General features: G+C 38.1%; 1 protein-coding gene across 2 annotated transcripts in view; it reads left to right on the top strand.

The window, feature by feature from the left end:
- MGAT5 (alpha-1,6-mannosylglycoprotein 6-beta-N-acetylglucosaminyltransferase) overlaps positions 1-22,220 on the top strand; it is a 399,298-nt gene that overhangs the window by 140,277 nt on the left and 236,801 nt on the right. For both annotated transcript variants that reach the window (XM_043993188.1, XM_043993187.1), the window contains one exon: positions 18,616-18,998. In XM_043993188.1, coding sequence (XP_043849123.1) covers positions 18,758-18,998 — 241 coding nt within the window. In that variant the 5' untranslated portion in view covers positions 18,616-18,757. The remainder of the gene's footprint in view (positions 1-18,615; positions 18,999-22,220) is intronic.

The following is a 22,220-nucleotide window of genomic DNA, read 5'->3' as shown; positions in this document are numbered from 1 at the left end:
CTCTTGGGCCACAGTTTCTTTAACTGTAAAATGAAGGGTTTGAGCCAGATGACTTGTAAGGAGCTTGCCAATTTTAAATCTGTGATCCTAACAGTTTGAGATAGTGACTGTTGCATTTCCTTGTTAAATACTTGTAGTATTTATAGGGTAAACTTTATGCCTTTCACTTGTGGATGAATTTGCAGCTTCTATCTATTAATAACCAATTAATATTGCCTTAAAGGTAAAATCTTTTAAAGATTCCCTTCAGACTTGGCAGAAAGAAAAAGAAAACCCAAGTAACACTTTTCTCTTGATTGAGCTGTTGCCTTTTTTTTAAAAAAAATCATTTGGGTCATATTTAAATTCAGAAAGCAATGATCTAGACATTCTTGAGCTTTTAAATTTTGTACTTTTGTTTGCTAAGTAGCAGTTGTGGTGGTTGTTGTTAATAGCCACTTTTTCTAACTCTGTAGAGAGATTTTACTTAACTTTGCCAAAAACAAATTTGAGCATCTGAATTTTAGCAATTACCTTATATACTAAATACTATAGCAGGCTTTGCATTGGCAGAATGCTAGAGATTTATTCTCCCTGAAACCCAGAAAGATATAATCATCTTGAAAAGGTGTCAGTGTGAGTTTTTTTCTGGGTATGTTTAGAACTTGGTTTTTGTTGATATGTGATATAAACCATGAACCTAAGTCTTTGTTGTTGATTTTTTTATGATAGTTTGATATCAGAGGAGGCTTATTCTAGTAGGTTAAAAGCTATTTTGAGTCAGAAAGATGTAGATTCAAATCCCACTTCTAAGTTTCTAGCTCTGTGACTGCAAGCTACTAAATCCTACCAAGTGTCACTTTCCTCGTCTGTTAAAACAGGGTTACCATACTCTTTTGTCCTGAATTCATAGGATTATCATAATGCTAATATTTACCCAGAATCACACAGCTCGTCTGTGTCTGACGATGGATTTGAACTCAGGTTCAAATGTACTTTAAAGATCCATGTTTTCAGCAGTGTGTCCACTGAGACAGATTACTAGTCTTTCTCTGATTTAGAGATGGTCTTTTGAAAGTTGCTGTGTCAAAAAACCTTTGTCAGCCAGGTGACCCACAGGGTAATGAATCTTTCTGAATGTAGTTATGCCCAGCTCTGGATGACAGGCATATAATCCACCAGTGGTCGTCCTCATAAAGTCTCAAGTTTCCCTGGTATTTTCATGACAAAGCAGAGTATCCTCCATACCATATGGAGGTATTGAAGTGGGAGTCAAATAGAAAGTAGTTTTACCCATTGGATATTGAATTATTTAATAATGTTATTAATGATATTGTTTTGTTTAAATAACATTGTTACTTATACAGTATTAACATAATAAATATTATTTAAATATTATCTGTACTAAAAGACCTTGAAAGTGATTTAATAGTTTCTAGGCCTAACTTCTACTATTTACAAGATTTGTGACTTTAGGCAAATCACCTCACCTTCATAAGCCTTAGTTGTTGTTTTTCTTTAACTACCTGTATTCACTGGTTTTCTGAAGCCTGAATAAGATGATATATATAAAAGCATTCTGTAAATGTAAGTCTGCATTTCTTGTTAATATTATCACTCTTGCTTAAGACTGTGGGGAGGGCATACCTCATCATCAGAACTGTGGACAGAATGGGAAGATCTTTTATGACAGTTGTGCTGACATTTTGCTAACACACATCACTTGCTTCATAAGTAGGATGTTAGAATTTCTGCAATTAATGTTTAGCTTTATGCGAATTGTTTATAGCAACTGCTTCTTATCACCTTAACTACATAAGTCATCTCCACCTTATAAAATTGGATGGGCCATAGGTGTTCTCATCCATTGTGGTAATGTTGTCCTTGATGCTGGAGAGAGATATTTTATACAATCAGTTCATTTTAGAACAAGAAGGTCAATCAGGCCAACACCTCCCTCCCCCCCCCCCCGACCGCCCTTTTCTTTGGTCTGGCTTATAATTTCTTCATTATGTGTAGTTTGTCTTTAATTTACGATCCTAGAAATCTGTCTGAGGCATTAAAAGGTTAAATAATCTGCCCATGATCATCCGGCTAAGTAGGTGATGGAAGCAGGACTGATTACCAGGGTAGCCTTCTACCCACTGGGTCTTGCTTGTTGTTGTTCAGTCATTTCAGTCGTGTCCAATTCTTCATGAACCAATTTGGGATTTTCTTGACAAAGATGCTAAAATGGTTTGCCATTTCCTTCTCCAGCTTATTTTATAAGTGAAGCAAATGGAGGCAAACAGTTAAGTGACGCCCAGGATCACATAGCTATTAAGTGTCTGGGGCCAGATTTGAACACAGGAAGGTGAGTCTTCCAACTTCAGGGCCAGGCACTCTATCTGCTGTGCCATCTAGTTGCCCCATCTTGCCACTTCTCATTTTTCACATGATAAAAGTGAGTCTATAATTAGTTAAGCAACTTGCTTAAGGCCACGAAGCCCTTCAGTGAGAGAGCTAGGATTCAAAATCAGGGTTTCCTGCTCTAAGTGTAGTGTTTTTTACAATGGGGAAATCCTAAATCTACACCATAATGCTTCCCTACATTCCAAGATCTATTTACAATCTGACTACCAATAATTTAATTAACTGGGTATGACTTTGGGCAAGTCACAGACTTTCTGAGCCTATTTCCTCATATACAAAATTGGGATAATAGTACTGGTCATACTATCTCACAGATTTATTATGAGATTTAAATGAAATAATACAGGTTATGTGCTTTGTGAACATCAAACATTCACAATGGGGGGCAGCTAGGTGGCACAGTGGATAGAGCACTGGATCTGAGTTCAAATCCGGCCTCAGACACTTAACACTTAACTAGCTGTGTGACCCTGGGCAAGTCGCTTAACCCCCAATTACCTCACTAAAAACAACAACAACAACAACAAAAAACCACATTCACAATTTATCTTTTTTGTCTTTATCTTTTTGTTTTATTTTATTTTCACTTAATAGTATTTTATTTTTTACCAGTTACATGTAAAGATAGTTTTCAACATTTATTTTTGTAAGATTTTGAGTTCCAAATTTTTCTCCCTTCCCTGCCCCCCTCCCCAAGATAGCAAGCAACATGTACAATCATGTTTTAGTCATTCACCATGTTAAAAGCACTATACTTATTTTAGGTATTTGTTGTTACTAAATATTTAGTTCTCTTACTCTGTATAGAAATGTGCATAGCACAGGTAGCAAGTAAGAATGATCAGAGATTGTGATTGGTGGACTAAAGATTTGGCTGGATTAATGTGATACAATTCTACATTTTCTAAATATATAAATATATACACATACATATGCATAAATGTTAAAGAACATTTAAGTGCCTATATACACATATATGGAAAGTCTGCCTGGATTTAACTGATGAAACTACAGTCTTCTTATATAGGTTGTTAAAAATAAGTATTGGCCAAATTCACTATGATAAAGAGCAAAATATCAGTAAGCAGATATCAAAATGTATTTTTTCTTGTTAATAATTTCTCCCAGATCATACTGTACTACCATGAACATATTATAAAATATCATTATAAAAATGTGTATAATTTTTCATATAGTTATTATAAATGTATTTAAAAAGGGCTTAAAATTAGTAATAACAGACTAGGGGGTCACCAGAAAATGATGTGGATTTAGCATATATTTGCAGCTTGCTACTGATAAGAAGGAGGCAGCTGGGTGTCTTAGTGGACAGAATAACAAGCCTGGAATCAGGAAGACCTGAGTTCAAATGTGCCCTCAGACACTCACTAACTATGTGACCTTGGGCCCACCATTTAAGCTGTTTGTTTTAATACACTGAAGAAGGAACTAGCAAACCATTCTAGTAGCTTTGCCAAGAAAACCACAAACAGAGTCACAAAGAGTCTGACACAATTGAATGACTGATGAGAAGAGAGGGAGGGAGTAAGGCCATGAATTCCTCAGTAAAGTCTTTGAAGGTGAAATATTTCTTTCATCCTTTTGGTGAGATTAGTGGACTGATACCTAAATTAAAGATAAGTACTAAGATGAAGGAAGCTTCTGTTAGACTGTTTCATCCTTGTTTTAATTGGGAGGCAATGGTGGGAAGAAATATGAAGTATGATGTGATATCACAGAGAAGGCATTGGACTAGATGTCTGGAATTAGGAGTATTTAGTCCAATTCTGCCAATGACTTCTGGTATGATTGTGAACATGTTACCTAATCTAAGTGTTTCTTCATCTACAAAATTAGGATAATAATAATAATAGAATCACAGCTAATGGACACTCCTCCACCTTAATTTCCAAGGAAGACAACTTTCTTTATGCCAGAAGCCTGTCCAGTGACAAACCCAGGCAGAAAAGAAGTTCCTGTGCTCCTCCCACCATATCACCCAGTCTTTTTTATACCAGTCTGAACCATTAGAATTCAGTGAAATGAGTATGTTCCTCTCCCTTACTGGCTCATTTGGAAAATTTTGGATTAGAAAGACACTAAAGTTATATTTGGTTTTCAAGTATAAGCCAGAAACTATTGTCAAATCCTCTTATGTAAGAAAGAGATGAGAAACTCATGCTTGCCCTAGCTACCACACAAGGCCATGAGGATCCAATGAGAACGTATGTGAAAAGAAATACAAATATAAATAAAAATTTAAGGCATTATTATTACAGGAAAGACAGATGGGCTGGAGGAGATTCTAACTAGAAATACTGTTGCCTTTTTTGTTGTTTTAAAAGGAGGAACCGAGAGGGAGCCAGGGTACCAGTGAAGTAGTTTCTCCAAATGAAGCGTAAAGTTCTGGAATTAATGTAGGAGGTCATTTTTTAAAGACTTCATAGCTGACAGGCTTAGTTACCAAGCAGCCAGGAACATCTCTGCCAACTTGGAAACATACCATATGGATACCTTCACAGAAGCCCCCAAGTCCCAGGCATGAGTGCTTGACAGTACTGAAGATTTTGGAAAGCACACCCAAATTATGGCAGCAGGACACCTCAGGAATGGCATTGGAATTGCTGAATACCAGCCAGTGCTGTCATTATCACTTTAATGATATTGGCTCCTCCATAAAGGCAGGGGTGCAGGTACATTTACACCTTATATTTTAAGGGGAAAATTACCCATCATTTTGTGATGTTTAAAATCTAAATGTGGGTCTTAACCTGCCCTCTCAGTTTTGGGGAGAAAGCTGGCTAAAATCACTGATAAATTCAGCAAGCATTTAGACTTTTAAGGATTTATTAAAGTGTATTAGAAGTTAGTGAAGAGAGAGTCAGTATAGCCAGAGAGAAACCCTTGCTTTTCCTAGCAGTCCACGTGAAGTCCCTCACCATGCCTAAGTCCTGGACGGAAAGGGGGACCCTCCTGTTCTCCATCTCCACCACCAAGCCAGTTCCAGACCAAAAGAGAGGGACTTCACGTGGACTGCTAGGAAAAGCAAAGGTTTCTCTCTGGCTATGGGATATGCAAATGTCAAATATCTAGACAGAGTTTAGAGTCATATGAGTCAATCTAAGTCCTCAATTAGCTTGGGGCCAAGTACCTGAAATGTATCCTTGTCATTGATTTTCCCCCTTTTTATAGGTGATTATTTCTTAGAATTTTAGATTGCTCTGCCATCCAGCTTTTGTCATTGACCCCACTTTCTCTTTTCCAATTATCAAGATGGTTCTACAAAAGGAATTTCAACCTATAACACTGTGTTCATTTATTTAAACTCTTCACATTCAAGGTTATTCACTGCCGGCTGTTTCATATTATCAGAAATTGGGAAGACATGCTCAGTATTTGTTTTTTTCCTTTTTCAATGGTGGGGGTGCGGCTGAGAAGGAGAAAATAGATTTTTGTCAATTAAAAAAAGAATCTTAAAACAGGAATTGGACAGCAGACACGAATGCTCTGAATACTCACAACAAAATTAATTACCTTCTAACTGGTACCTAAGGGATCCAAAAATTACTTAATAAGCCAGTGAAACTACTTCTAATTCATAAGAAAGGGTTACAGAGGCCCTGAAAAGCCATGTTACTTGAAGCAGATCATAAAGAAATAACAGAAGTCATACATTTTCATTAAGTATACATTGCTGGCAGAGCCCCACCTTTCTGGAGTACTAAGGAAGTCATCATTCCTGATAGTTTTCCGCTGATTAGAGTAAAACCACATTTCCTTCCAAATTCTTTAGTGCTGCTCTTGCTTCTTGGCATTATGGATTCAGAATCCAGGTCCTAAGTTGGCTAGGCTACCATTTACTAATTAGACTCTGGCACTCGGGTTCTTTCTGCTTGTTGAAGATGCTAGTCTAGGAATCAACAGGCACAAAGGGCAATGAAGGCTATTAGTAGGAGACAAATTCTGGATGATACTTCAAACAGTCAAATAAAAATAGTAAGATAGAAAAAGTCCCACCTTCCCAAGGAGCAACGAAGCATTAAATTAAGGAAGAAAGTGAATCTGGTGTCCAAAAAACACAATAAATCTCCAATATCTGATCCGTTCTGAATTAAAACTCTAATGAAACAGAAGTGTAGAAGATAGGTGGAAAACCACCAGGGAATTTTTGGGATGGCCTAAAATGATGTTTCTAAGGAGACATTCTGGTGAGGTGGAAGGAGCACTGTATTTAAAGGAAGAGGATATGAATTGAAATTCTGGCTGTGCTACTTAAACTATCTCTGTCCCATTCATTCTCATCTCTCACCTCCATTCTCCCACCTGTAAAATGAGATGTTGGGCTAGATTAAGCTCCAGTGCCCCTTATAGCTGTGAATAAGTCAAAATTCTAAATACTTTAAGCTTCTAGAATCTAGATAGGTAAGAACTGAAGGCTAAAGATTAAAAAAAAAGTTACTGAGCAATAAAGAAAATAGCTGTCAGAAAGCTGGTGCACTTTATTCTATAAGAGGATGTAGAGCAGCCCTCAGGACAGAGATCATTGACTTAGGATTCTATGTAAAATTTTGGTTAGAAATTTAATAAGCTTGGTGATCTCCTATCCCCTGGCGACTTTCTGCTCTGCCCTAGTTTGCAGCAGACATCAGATTAGAAGAATGATGTGGGCTGCTGCTAGCAGACCGGGTGACAGCACTGAAAAGTGACAACTAAGGGGAAAAGAAAACACTCAGGAAAAAGGCACAGTGGCCTGAGGGCATCTGGTGTCAGAACAAACAGCCCCACACATCTGAACAGCCCCAGAGGGCATCACTGTATTGTAGCACACTGTAATAATGAGGACCTGAAATTTTCAAGAAATAGCTGAATTATTTTCTCTGTGTTCTGTTTACTAAGGTAGACATGGTTAAAAGAAAGAAGATTCCTGAGTCCTGGATAGAAAGCTGGGAAGACTTGAGTTCAAGTCCCATCGCTGATACATTCTGTAACTCCCAACAACTTAGTTAACTTCTCCTTGCTCTAGGCAACTCTCCTCTTAAGGCTACATAAAATTGCAGTGCAGGTAGTGAGAATCTACTCACCTAGGAGTTCCAGTTCCTAAAACCTATTCTGATTTAAAGATGTCAAACTCAGTTCTGTAGAAAACTCACTAATTCCCAAAGTAAATTTTTTGTTTTGTTATGTTATGTTTTGTTTTGTTTTGTTTTTTCTCAACTTGTGTTTTGACTGCCCATGAGAGCAAGAACTAGAGATTCAGGTAAACTAAGTTAGATTAAAGTTAACGAGGTCGAAGGTCAAGTTTGCAAAAGAAAATAAGCTGAAGACACAACTAAAATTTGGTGCATGATCGATATTAATCTGCTATTAAAGATGTGCGGGGAAATAGGTTGCCTGGAGATGAAAGTGCTATATATACTGTAGCATCCAGAGAATGGTCTCAGAAAATGTAAGCTTATTAAAGGTCATTGTCAGTCTGGAAAGAATGAGCAGTCTTACCATCTTCTCATCGGAAATCTGTTCAAAGTGATATTAGTGACATTTCAGACTACACTTCTGTTTAAAAAAGGGGGGGGGGGAAGAAGCTGTGTAAAAAGACAACTACAAGGCAGCTCAGGGATTTGATTTAATAGTCCACTCAAACTGCTTTTGATCCTTACCAGTGCTAAAGACACTTTAAAAGGGGGGGGGGAAGCCCCACAACACATTAGCTCTCCAATCAATCCAACAACTTTTATTGAGGGCTTACTTATATATTCAAGTCTATGAAAGATGTTGTGGAAAAACAAGAAATAAAGAGCATAGTCCTGGGCTATTTAAGGAGCTCATGATCCACCTGGGGAGACAAGACTAACATTTGTGAAGCAATATAAGGTCCTATGTAATTGATTACTAAACTGTGAGATAAAATAATGAGAATTATATAAATTCAGAGAAGGAAAAGATCACTGTAGGCTGGCCAAAGAAGTCTTTGGGGAATGGTAGAACTCCTAAGAGAACAAAGAAAGAGGAAAATCAAGTCAACCAGCATTTAATAAATGCTTATTATGTGCCAGGTGCTGTGGTGAATGCTGGGAAATGAAGACATATGTAGAAAAACAAAAGGGTGCCCATCTCCTAGGAAATGGCAAAACAAATTATAGTACATGAACATAATGCAATATTACTAGTCTTTAAGAAATGATGAAATAGATCATTTAGGAGAAAAAGATATCTCTGAACTGATGCAGACTGAAGCAGAGCTATGAAAATAATTCATACAGTAACATCATTATAAAGAAAACAACTTTGAAAGACTTTAGGACTCTCAACAATGCAATCACCAATCATTATTCAAAAAGATCAAAGATGAAGCATGCTACCTACTACTCTTGCCAGACAGGTGATGGATTTAAAATGAAGAATGAAACTTACATATTTGGACATAGTTAATATGGGAATTTTGTTTTGGTGTATTATGCCTATTCCAAGGTTGGCTTTGTTGTTGTTGTTTTTATTGTTATTGTTTAATTGGGAGGGGGTGAGAGGGGTTGGCAGGGAGAGATAAATGCTTGTTAAAATAAAAGAATCAATTTTAAAAGGTACCCAACAAAAAAGAATAGGTTGAACTTGAGTTGGATCTCAAAAGTGGAGTGAAATTTGGTAAGGCAATGGATAAAAGTGCCTTCTAGAGTCACTCAGTGTGAAGAACTCCATTACTTTTCATTCCCTTCCCTGACTTAGGAGGGCTCTCTCTGCCAGAAAAAGGTTCTATCAGCTAAGGGAACATGTGAATAACTTAGGGGAGGAGGCTAAAACTCAACCTTCAAGCAAGTTCCCTAAATTGTAGCACATATGCAATTCATTCAGGTGTACAATGATACTATTGTATTGGAGTATAAAAAGTATGGAGTAATGGTTACATATGCATGAGACATAGTTACACACAAGAAGGTATAAAGTGCTATGGAAATTCAGAGGAACAGAAAGATCACTTTCTGCAGAGGATAGTATTAAATTTCCTTTAGTAGGTAGTATCTCAGTTAGGTCTTGAAGCATGAATTAGATCTCAATAAGCTGAGAAAGGAAGGAAAGGCTTATGTCTGGTAGTTTTCATCTGTAGTGTTCTCCTGATTTTTTTTCTCCTTGTTTTTGCACAGATAACACATACACAATACACAAATGTATTGTGTATATGTGTGTGGACACAAGTATATGTGTGTGTATTTATATATATACATGCAATTATATATTGCATATACACATGCACATTGTATATGTATTGTGCATATGTACAATGCATATACAGATGTATGTGCAGTATGCATTTGTGTATGCATGTTTTTAGAATATATACACATGCATGTACATCCATATATGTATATATGTTTGTGCATATCTATATGTATATGTGTGTATGTCTCATACCTTTTAGTTCTTCTGACTGGAGACTAATATTTCTCATTCATCCCTGTTTCCCTTTAACGCTGGTTCTTCCCCATTTTTCAAACCCCAATTTTCATCCTAGTTCTACTCAGAGCTATCTACCTAATCTTTACTTCTCCCTAACAATGATATTTCTAGATTGGTGTGTCTTTTTAAATGTTAGTTTTTTAATACTTAATTATAGTTCATTTTCTCTGGCCGTATCCATAGTCGATTTATTTTCAGACACAAAAATGATAGGCAGTTACTTCCAGGAAGGGAGTGGAGTCAACTCAAAGGAGAGCAGTTACACACTTTGAAAATAGGCACATGCTACCAAACAGGAATTGGTTTATTGTTTTGTTAATTGTCTAGACTTAAGAAAATGATAGAGAAAAACTTGATGTGGATTCAGCTTAAAAATATGTTCTGGAAGATGGTTCAGGAAAGGCTGTGACTCCCCTGAGCTCCCAACAAACTCATCCACACACTCCAAAAATAATGCCATAAGACAATCCTTGAAGCAGCCCAACCCACCAAAGAACAGAGTGAGACTTTTCTAGGCAAAGATGGCTTAATTAGGTGACTGGAATCACCTGCTGTTCGGGCTGAGAGAGGAGCTTGGCTTGCAGTGTGGACTCAGCTGGGAAAGACCATACTTCCAAGGCCTTGGAGTCTTCAGCGCCAGCAACTTCTTATGAGGCTTGGCTCTCAGACTGGTGAGGGGGTTTGGCGGTTGGCTGGGGTGAAGTGGCTGAGGTATCTGCTGGGAGTTAGGGCAGAGCACCCATGTTCTAAACCAGTAGGCTGACTCAAGTGGTAGCGGGCCCCCCCCCCCAGTGGGGGAGGAGCACAGGCACGCCAAGCTTCCAACCATAGAGAATCAGATACCAATCAGACATCTGCTTCTAGGTTGAGATGATGAGGAAAAGAAAGCAGCAGACCATAGAATGCTTCTTTGAGGGAAAGGTATACCAGAATACACCCTCAGAAGAAGATAATAACAAAGTCAAAGCTCCAACATCCAAAGCTTCCAAGAAAAATATGAATTGGTCTCAGGCCATGGACGTGCTCAAAAGGGACTTTGAAGAGAAAGTAGGAGAGGTAGAAGGAAGATTTGGAGAGGTGGAGGAAAGAATGGAAAGAGAAATGAGAGTGATGCAGGAAAGTCATGAGAAAAAAGTCAGTAACTTAAAAGGCCAAATGGAAAAGGAGCTACAAAAGCTCTCTGAAGAAAATAATTACCTAATAATTAGGATTGAACAAATGGAAGCTAGTGACTTTATGAGAAACCAAAACACAATTAAGCAAATCAAAATGAATAAAAAAATAGAGGGTTATGTTAAAAATCTCCTTGGAAAAATAGCTGACCTGGAAAATACATCCAGGAGAGATAATTTGAAAATCACTGGACTACTTGAAAACCATGATCAAAATGAGTTTAGATATCATCTTCCAAGAAATTCTATGGGGAAATTGCCCTGATATTCTAGAAGCAGAAGGTAAAATAGAAATTGAAAGAATCCATTAATCACCTCCTGAAAGAGATCCCAAAAGGAAAACTTCCAGGAATATTATAACCAAATTCCAGAGATCCCAGGTAAAGGAGAAAATATTGCAAGTAGCTAGAAAAAAGGAATTCAAATACTGTGGAGCTACAGTAAGGATAACACAAGATCTAGCAGAATCTACATTAAAGGATTTGAGGGCATGAAATATGATATTTCAGAGGGCAAATGAACTGGGACTACAACCAAAAATCACCTACCCAGCAAAACTGAGTATAATCTTTCAGGGGGTAAAAATGGGACTTCAATGAAAAAAGAAGACTTTCAGGTATTCTTGATGAAAAAACCTGAACTGAATAGAAAATTTGACTTTCAAATACAAGACCGTAGAGAAGCATAAAAAGGTAAACAGGAAAAAGAAATCATGAGGGATAGTAAAAGGTTAAATTGTTTACATTCCTACATGGGAAGATAATAATTCTAACTCATAAGAACTTTCTCAGTATTAGAGCAGCTGAAAGGAATATGCTTAGAGTGCACAGGTGTGAATTGAATATGAAGGGGTGATATCTGTAAAACATTTATTTTTTGTTTATCCTTGTTTTTTGTGGGGCAGGAGGGTTGGGTGGCTTATGTCTGGGGCTGGATTTGGGCTTGAGGCCTCCTGGGTCCAGGACTGGTGCTTTTCCCACTGTGTCACCTAGCTGACTCATGATGACATCTTTAAAATAAAGTTAAGGGGTAAGAGGAATGCACTAGAAGAAAAGGAAAGGGAGAGGTAGATTGAGGAAAAGTAGCTCACATTAAAAAAAAAAAAACAAGAAAAAGCTTATGGAGTGGAGGGGAAGATGGGGAAGGATCGGGACAATGCGTGAACCTCACTCTCATCAGAATTGGCTCAAAGAAGGAATAACATACACACTCAAGTGCATACAGTAATATATTTTACCCTGAGGGAAAGTGGGAGGAGAAGGGGATAAGAAGGGGAAAGGCAGAGGAACAGAGGGCAGATTGGGGAAGGGGGCAGTAAAAAGCAAAACACTTTCAAGGAGGGATAAGGTAAAGGAAGATAAAAAATAGAGTAAATATCAAGGGGAGGAAACAAGATGGAGGGTAATACAGTTAGCAATACTAACTGTGAAAGATATGATGAGCAGGATGATATCAGAAGGACATATGAAAAATGCCAACCATCAACTGAGGAAGATGGTATCTGAATACAGATTGAAGTAGAATTTTATTTGTCAACTCATCTACCTTTGGTGTCCACCTTCACCCAACTCTTACCTGTGGCTCCAAGAAATTGTAACATGCACAGCAGCTACACCCCAGTAAAGCCTTCTCAGCAGATGGGCTAAACCAGGTTGAGAGTCACCCATAGGCCTCAAACCCAGAGGTTTGAGTTAGGAGGATGTCTACACCTAACGTATGAGGACTTTCTGCTTGTAGAATGGGCAGATGAGAATAATTTGTTCCAGTGGCCATGAAGGCAACTGAAGAAGGCTTTATGGAACTCTTTTTAGTATATTTACCTGGAAGGGATTCTTAAAATCATTTAGAAGTTAAGTGACTTGCCTCAGATTTTATCTTAGATTGTAGAGTTAGGATTGATAAAGTAGATTAAAGGTAGGCACTGAGACTTTTGCTTAGAGAGATGGTATGATTAACACAATTTTAAGGATGGTTATCGCATAGAGACACTGGATTAAACCAAGCTCAGAGTCTCATACAGGGGTCCATGTGGAGGCTTTGAAAAAGATAGTCCAAACTAGAGAAATATTACATGGAAAAAATTAGGAATATTTGGACAGACTGCTAATGGTGGGTGAAGAAGCAAGAGGAGGCAAACATTACTCTAAGGCTTTTAATCTGGAAAAAGGGAAAGAATGATGTAGTTGAGGATCATAGGGAAGTGGGAAAAAGTCACACAATAATTAAAATGGTATTCCTTTTTGTATATAGAATCATAGAGCTAGTACTGGGAAAGACTTTAGAGGCAGGTAAATAGCACAGTGCACAGAGTGTTAAGATATGAGTTCCAGTTGAGCATCAGATGCTTACTAGTTTTGTGATCCTAGGCACATTATTTAACCTCAATCTGCCTAAGTTTCCTCAACTGTAAAATGGAGATAATAATAACTAACACATGCATCTAAGGGTAGTTGTGAGGATCAAATGATTGCAAAATAACATAGTGCTTGTTATATAATAGGCACTTAATAAAAACTTGTTTCCTACCTTCCTTATGGGATAAGAATCAATAGGACTTGACCACTGATCGGAATAGAGGGTGAAAGAGAGGGAGGAGTCAAAGATGATGCCTAGGAATGCCAGCCTGGGAGACTGGGGAGGATGGTGGCATCTTTGACAGCAATAGGGGAGTACAGTCCCTTCCTTGAGAGCAAAAGGTGTTACTGGACATTTAGATAATCATGGCCAGACAATCTGGGTTAGCAGCTTCTAACAATGGTTGGGGAGAATCATACTCCGAGTCATTATTAGTCTGTCTGGCAGAAGGCCCCATGAGACTCTTAGTACTTAGTACAGCAGAAATGATAAGTTTTCTAGAAAACACTGGGGCTATAATACGTGAAGACAAGACAGCTCCTTAGCCTGCTCTGGTGCTTGTGAGGAATGTGTAGCTAGCCTGATGATCATTTTATTAAATCTTCTGTTGATCGGGGCTTTCTGTCAGTGTGCTCATCATTTGACTCCCTTCACTACTATTGTGAGATGAGAATTTCTCTCGCTTGAAGAGTTTTCTTTTTTCCTTTGGGGGTGGGGTTCTATAACTTTGTTATTTCTGATAGGAATTGAGATAGTTTCTGACCTGGCTGTATTTGGTTATATGGTGATGGTAATAGTAGTAAGAATTTATATAGCACTCTAAGGGTTGCAAACTGCTTTACAAATATTACATTTCATCCTCACTGCAACTTTGGGAGATAGGTGCAATTATTATTACCCCCATTTTACAGGTAAGGAAACTGAAACAGTCAGAGGTTAATGGCTTGCCCAGGAACACACAGAATTAAGTGTCTGAGGCCAGATTTGAACTTGTCTCTTCCTGACTCCAGTTCTACTGCTTTATTTGCTGCACACTCCACCACCTACTACCTTATGTTTATATAAGTTTCTATTGTTTTAAGATAGAACTCTCATCCTTCTGTTTCTACAGAAAGTCAGAATGCTCATTACTCAGGCCTATGCTTTGATCTCATGTTATATACCCCAGAGTTGTCAAACAAATGGGCCAGAACTAAATTTAAAATGTAATTTGGAATCTTTAGTAAAATAAATAAAAATATACTAGAACATTTTTTTGTGCTGTCATTGTTCAGTCATGATTGATTCTTCATGACCCCATTTGGAATTTTCTTGACAAAGATAGTGGAGTGGTTTGTCATTTCCTTCTCCAGCTTATTTGACAGATGAAGAAATTGAGGCAAACAGGGTTAAGCAACTTGCTCAAGACCACACAGCTAGTAAGTATTTGGGGCAAAATTTGAACTCGAGTCTTCCTGGCTCCAGGCCCGGTTTTCTATCCACTGCACCAGCTAGCTGCCCACAGTAGAATATAGATACTGTTAATATGTGGTTTTCCAAGTCAATATACAGCCAGGGATCCTTGTGTATGATTTAGCATACCTTTTATTTCTATTTTAGTTTGACATCACTACTCTATACCAACAAACAATTATGTGTATGCTAGAGTAATTTAACATGAGATAGGTCTTTTGACGATTTTTCCAACAAACTAACATAGGTACCAGCATAGAAATAATAGCATTCCCTTCCTGTCTTCTCTAGCAGTTTGTCCCCTCAATCATCCCCACCCTCTCTCAGATCTTCATGTTTTCCCCATATACTGGTTCCTTCCCCACTGCCTTCAAATATCCTCAGATCTACCATCTGGAGTCCAAAGGAAAAAGAACCAATTCTGGTCGATCTGACCATGACGTCAAGCTGTCATCCTAGATCTCTTTTTCCCTTCTCAGCCAGACTCCTCCAGAAATTGACTGCATGCTCACTGCATTCATCTTCTATTCTCTCATTTACTTCTAAACCCTTTGCTATCTGATTTCTGACTTCATTACTCAAATGAAACGGCCTCCTCTGAAGTTATCAACAGACCATCTGCTTCATTTGACAGTACTGACCACCATCTCCTGTATAATTTCTCTCCTCGGGGTTTTTGTGACACTGCTCTCTCCTGATTGTCTTTATTACTTACCTGACCACTCTTTTTCTATCTCCTTTGCTGAATTGTCATCCACATTATATCCCTTTAAGTCAGTATTACCCAGCATTTTGTCCTAGGTCTCCTTTTCTTCACACTCTGCATTCTTTCTTTTATTAACCTTGTTAGCTCCTCTGGTTTTAAAAATCATCTTTATGCAGATGACTACCAGATCTTTGTATCCCATCCCAGGCTTTCTTCTTAGGTTCAACCGAACATCACCAATTACCTATTGTACCTTTCAAACTGGATGTCCAGGAGTTAGCTGAAGCTCAACAGATCCAGAATGAGTTCATTATATTTTTTTCCCCCTCAGGGCAGTGGGGGTTAAGTGACTTGCCCAGGGTCACACAGCTAGTAAGTGTCAAGTGTCTGAGGCTGGATTTGAACTCAGGTCTTTATGAATCCAGGTCCAGTGCTTTATCCACTGAGCCAACTAGCTGCCCCATGAGTTAATTATCTTTTTCCCCCAAATCTACCCCTCTTCCACAATTCCTTATTTCCTTGGAAGGTACAATCATATTTCCAGTATCCCATGTTTTTAACCTTGGCATTATCCTAAACTACTGTCACACGTATCCAATTAGTTGCCAGCTTTTGCCATCTGCCTCCAGAATATCTCTTGCATTTTGCCCCTTCTTTCTCATCACACATCTACTATCTCAGTTCAGACCCTCATTATCTTTTGCTTAGCTTATCACAATGGCCTCCTAATTAATCTTCCTGCCTCAAGTGTTTCCCCATTCCAATCCATTTTCCATGATGCTACCAAAGTGAGCTTCCTTAAGTCCAGATTGACCCATGATACCACTATGCTACTCAGTCATTGCCTCGTTCCTTTTTGTCTCCAGGAACAAAAGTAAACTCCAATGTGTGAGTTTTAAGGCCATTGACAACCTGGCCACAGCCAACTTTTCCATCCTTATTAGGCAGTACATCCCAAGTGTCACTCACCATACAGCCAAATTGTCCTTCCTTTTCTCTATTCCTCCTCCATGATGCTGTATTTCCCATTCCCTTGTGCCTAGAATTGGCTTCTTTCCTCACTTTTGTTTGATGGAATTCCTCTTTCTTCAAGACCTTGGCAAGGAAAAAGGCTGTTTCATTCTCAGAGATTAGGGGATCATGTAAAGGGGTTTTAAGGTAAAGAAAATAGAAAAAAAAATGGAATGAAGATTTTCTGTGATAGAACAGTGGAAGATGAAATCTAAAAGGTAGGTGGGCACCAAATTATTGAGGGGAGCACATTATTGAAGGGGGATTGGTAAGTGTTCTGATACTAAGTGAAAGGAGATGTTAGATGCCTCAATGGCATTTGACTTGTGCTTTTTAGGAATGATCAGAACCAAACTTTTGGCATGTCTTTATCTGTGTTCTTTGTTGTAAACCTATAGTGCACTTTATTTGCAAATTGTTATCATCATAAGTAGTTCTTTGATTTAATCATAGCCGATCTGCACCATCTCTGCTGGTGCAGCACTATAAAGCAAAGCTGCTTAAACTGTGGGTCCTGACCCTATATGGGGTCCCATAACTAGATGTGGGGGTTGTGAAAAATTTGGAAACAATAACATTTTACGTATACCTATTTCATAAACCTATATACCTGTGGTTGCATCAAAATTTCTTGGACAAAAATGGGGTCATGAGTGGAAAAAGTTTAAGTAGCTCTGCGCTAAAGGAATGTCATGTCCTGAGAGACTCCTCAAATTCATAGTATGGAATCTTATCCTTAAGTCAATAGTACTTTTGGTTTTCCTCTGTGTGTGATCTTTGTCCACAGATGCAGATGGTGATCCATCTATAATTTATTATAGTCTTAGAGAGTTTCCATGGGTTCAGAACAGTCAAATGGCTTTCTCATGCTCTTTTAGCTAGTAAATATCAGCTTGGGGATTTAAACCCAGATATTCTTAACTACTGTAGCTAGGTTACACTGCTTCTACTTTATCCTTAGGAGATTTTAATCACCTCTCTAATTTTGCATGTTATAATAGTAAATGACTTATTATGGTAACCATTCATGCTTGGTCTATAGATCCTCAGGGATCTCTATCATCCTATCCTTTTAGAAAAGGCCCTCCTGGTTGTGAAATTTGGTATAGTTGGTTTGTATTGAAGTTTGTCATTTCTACACAGAATCAATCAAGAAGAATTTATTAAGCATCTACTCTGTACCTGACCTTTTTGTTGGGGGCCGGGGCAACAAAGATAAAAATTATAATGCAAAAAATAGATGCCACCTTAAGGCCAGACATAAGTCCCATATAAGGACCTCATAATTTGAATAATTTCAGGCAGTGAAAGACAATAAAGAGGAAAGGATGTGGTTTTGTTCGTAAATGTGTTGAAATGTAGAAGTGAAGAGTGAGGGATTGCTTTGATGTTTTTCATATATAGGTAGAAAATTAAAAGTAACTCAGTGTCCCTGGTTCATGCTTTGGAAAGAGACCATCCAAGAATCATTTTATCTTCTGAATATTCCTAGGAAAAGCCTGCATTTGCCTGGATTGAATGAAATGCCATTCTTCTACCTCTTTCACCACTATTCCCCATGGGAGGAACCCTAGTTTCATTATCACCTGTACAAATAACCCTTTACTCTATTGTCTTTTTTTTTGTTTTTTGGCCAGAAACTCAAGCAACAGCTGCAGAAAGTGCTATGGAAAGTAGCATGGCATATTATGGGATGTGGACTCCCTCCCCTCTAGGTATTTGCTGTCATCCAGTGACCTGTCTTCCCATTGGCACTTCACTCATTGTAAAAAAGAGCTTCCTGATTCAAATGTGGTCCAGACTTGTAAAGTTCCATTACACCTATTAACATACATACTCAAACATGCAGACACATCTTCCCCTTTTATATTTGTGCAGCTTATCACCTTGCCAAATCTTCCCTCCTAGCTTAGTCAAATTTTCAACCATAATGCAAAATATTGAAGTAAGCAATTTTTTTTTTGTCAGAGTTCACATTCTATAGACACCAAAGTGGAAACCTGGTACTGTTTCATGAGAATTGTCTAGTCTTTGTGGTTAGCTGTGCTATGCTTACTTTTTCCCCCCTTCTGACTGCAGGATGGAACTGAAGGAAGGAAACCGGCTGACACAGGAGCCCGAGTGAGACTGACTGTCCTTTTTGAGGCCAACACCATGGATTTGCATCTCCCTTTGGTGCTTTGAGATCCAACCCAAGGAAAGAAGCAGCTCCTTAGGAGCCATGGCTTTCTTTGCTCCATGGAAGTTATCCTCTCAGAAACTAGGGTTTTTCCTGGTGACTTTTGGCTTCATTTGGGGTATGATGCTTCTGCATTTTACCATCCAGCAACGAACTCAACATGAAAGCAGCTCAATGCTTCGTGAGCAAATATTGGACCTCAGCAAAAGGTACATCAAGGCTCTGGCAGAAGAAAATAGGAATGTGGTGGATGGGCCCTATGTTGGGGTGATGACAGCCTATGGTAAGTCTTAAATATGGTCTTTCTCTATTAAAATAACTACTACACTTACTAGCTGTGTGACCCTGGGCAAGTCACTTAACCCCCAATGCCCTGCAAAAAACCAAAAACTACTGGTGGTGTTTTAAAAATTATAATCACAAACCCACAGTGCTCTATTAATTGAATAATTAATTCAGTGTGTGTCTCAACATTTCCATCTTTAGTAGCATTCATTAAATCAGCTACTTGGTAATGATGCCATCACCAGATGTTCCCTGCATCACTAGAGCTGACCCCTTCTGAAAACAAGACTCCAGCCACCAACGTATTCTCAAAGATTCACTCACTGGTTCATTGCAGACATTTGTAGGCAACTCTTGAGTATGTGTGTGTAGAAGTTGCTTGGCACATTTTTAAGCCTAATATTTTTTCTTTTCCCACATAATACATTTCTGGACCACTTTCTTCCTCAGTTCCCCAGCCCATACAAACTAAGCCTAATTTTAATTATATTGGGGGAAAGTGAGCATAATGTATCCTGATGCCAAAAATAAATGACATGCGGGGCAGCTAGGTGGCGCAGTGGATAAAGCACAGGCCCTGGAGTCAGGAGGACCTGAGTTCAAATCCAGCCTCAGACACTTAACACTTACTAGCTATGTGACCCTGGGCAAGTCACTTAATCCCCATTGCCCCACAAAAAAATAAAAAATAAAAATAAAATAAATGACATGCTAATGTTCTAGGCTAAATCAAATAATAAGATGATAGATAGTATTTTGCTTTTTTTCATATTTGACAGTCATGGATACATTACAAACTCTAGAGCATGATGAATTCTTTGGCTAATAGTTATTTCCCTGTTACCTATGTATTTCTTGAGTATCCTTTTTTTTTTAATCATAAAAGTATTTTGTTATTTTCCAGTTACATGTAAAGATAGTTTTTGACATTTGTTTTTATAAGATTTCTAGTTCCAAATTTTTCTCCCTTCCCTCCCCAAGACAGAAAGCAATCTGATATAGGTTATATATGTACAATCACATTAAACATATTTCTACATTAGTCATGTTACCGAACACCCATTTTTTAAAGAGACTGTCAGAAACCTCCCATGTTGAATTATTTACACTCTTGTTCTTCTCAGGGTTGATGCTCTAGAGTTGATCATATATGTAGAAGGACAATGCTCTGGTCAAGAGAACAGGTATTTATGTTGTTTGTAAATTTTCATGCCCATAACTGTGCTAATTGTAGGGATTGGTAGGGATGGTAAGGAATAAAATGATCCTTCTATAATTTTTTTCTTCCTTAAGGATTTCTTACAAAATAATTTATTGTTGTTGTTTTGTTTTGTTTTGTGGGGCAATGAGGGTTAAGTGACTTTCCCAGGGTCACACAGCTGGTAAGTGTCAAGTGTCTGAGGCTGGATTTGAACTCAGGTCCTCCTGAATCCAGGGCCTGTGCTTTATCTACTGCACCACTTAGCTGCCCGCTCTTACAAAATAATTTAAATGACATTTGCTTCCCTATTTTATGCATTTTCCAACAAGAGAAACTACTTTTAGGAGAGGATGTCAGTACTTTTTGAAGACCAGCTATCTCATCAGCTTGTCTGCTTTTGATCTCTCACTTCAGAGCATGGTTGGTCAGTAAGACATTTGTTATTAATATGCCTTAAATAAAACTCCATCTTCCCATAACATCCCATCTAGCTCTTTGTCTTGTGATCCTATTCAGTATAGACATGAAATATCATTTTGGAAGAATTTTCTGAAATCCAGCTGACCCATTTTCAGAGAATAGCTTAGAAAGGGAAGAATTTACTATCTAATTTTCAATTAACTGAGAGCTTCAAGACATTTCTCGAATTGCCTGTTTAAGCCACATGAAACTAAAACAATGGTCCCATTCAGCTATCAAATAATTCCCAAACATTTTGAGGTTGCATCCTACTTTCAGTGTCTTAATCTACACATTTTAAATGCATTTTTTTCCCTTTGGAGAAAAAGGAAATAATATAAGGAGGAAGAGGAGAGAAATTTGTCTTTCCCTTTACTGTGAAAGCTAGAAGCAGTGAGATATGGTGGGTAAAGATGCTAGCCTCACAGCCAGAAGACCTAGCTTCAACCTCTGACACATATTGGCTGGGTGACCCTGGATAAATCACTTAACCTCTCAGTGCTCTAAACAACTTTGTAAGCCTATAAATTAAAGAGATGCCAACTTGCATTGTTCAAGGGTGTTTCTTCATCCAGCAGTTCCTGGGTCAATTAAATCATAAATCTAGTCCTTATTCCTATTACTAGAAAAGCTTTGTGAGAGGGGTCCTGCTTTGTCTCATGAATATTCGATATGTCAAACTCTACCTACTCTAATTAGTTCATTTCTTTCTTGCTTGCTTTTCATGAATACTTGTTCATAAAATAGGATGTTCTCTGACATTAAAGGGAATAAACAATCATGCCTCAGATTTAACGCTTTATAGGGATAATGCTAAGTAACAATATTTATTTCAGTTTTCTTTCTGAGTTGGGTGCCTCCCTTTTTTCCTCTCTTTTAAAAGATTCATCAGAAATGTTTTACATAATTGCACATATATAACCTATATCTGATTACTTACTGCCTCAAGGAGAGTGGGGGAGGGAAGTAGGGATAGAATTTGGAACTCAAAACTTTAAATAAAAATGTTTACTTTAAAAAAAAAAAGATTCACCAGAAATTCTTGACTATTCTGCTATAATTTCTTTCCCTTACAGCAATTTGGCACATCAGTCCAAGTTGTTCAGTTTTGTAGTTGTGTATGTGCTGATGAGACAGTTCAGCTGTTCTGAAGTATTTGAGATCATTGGGTGAATGTCACTGACCAAAAGAGAATGGGAGCCTAGGAAGCTGAAGTTATCAGACATTACAGTCTTATATCAATACTGCAACAGGTCCACATTTTAATTATTTAAAATTTACTAGCCTAGTTTTTTTCCCCCCTCTTTCTTTTCCTCTAGTTGCAAGCTGAGTACTTACAGAGATGCATAATAATACTCTACATGAAGAGGGTTTGAGTTCCGGGCACAGTACTTGGAACCTGTTTATTGTCCTGGTGACCTGCATTTCCCCTGAATCCATTACTGTCAGAGGCAAAAGCATTGGCAGTCTACTCCTGTGGGGTTTTGTTTTGTGTGTGTTTTTTTGAGATGAGGAAACAGGAGGTTGAGGGGTTTAGCCACATGGGCAGACCTGGGATTA

This window comes from Dromiciops gliroides, chromosome 3 (genome assembly GCF_019393635.1).
Source record: "Dromiciops gliroides isolate mDroGli1 chromosome 3, mDroGli1.pri, whole genome shotgun sequence".
Classification (NCBI taxonomy): Eukaryota; Metazoa; Chordata; class Mammalia; order Microbiotheria; family Microbiotheriidae; genus Dromiciops; species Dromiciops gliroides.
The sequence above is the reverse complement of the archived record's forward strand: the minus strand, read 5'-3'. Positions and strand labels throughout refer to the sequence as shown.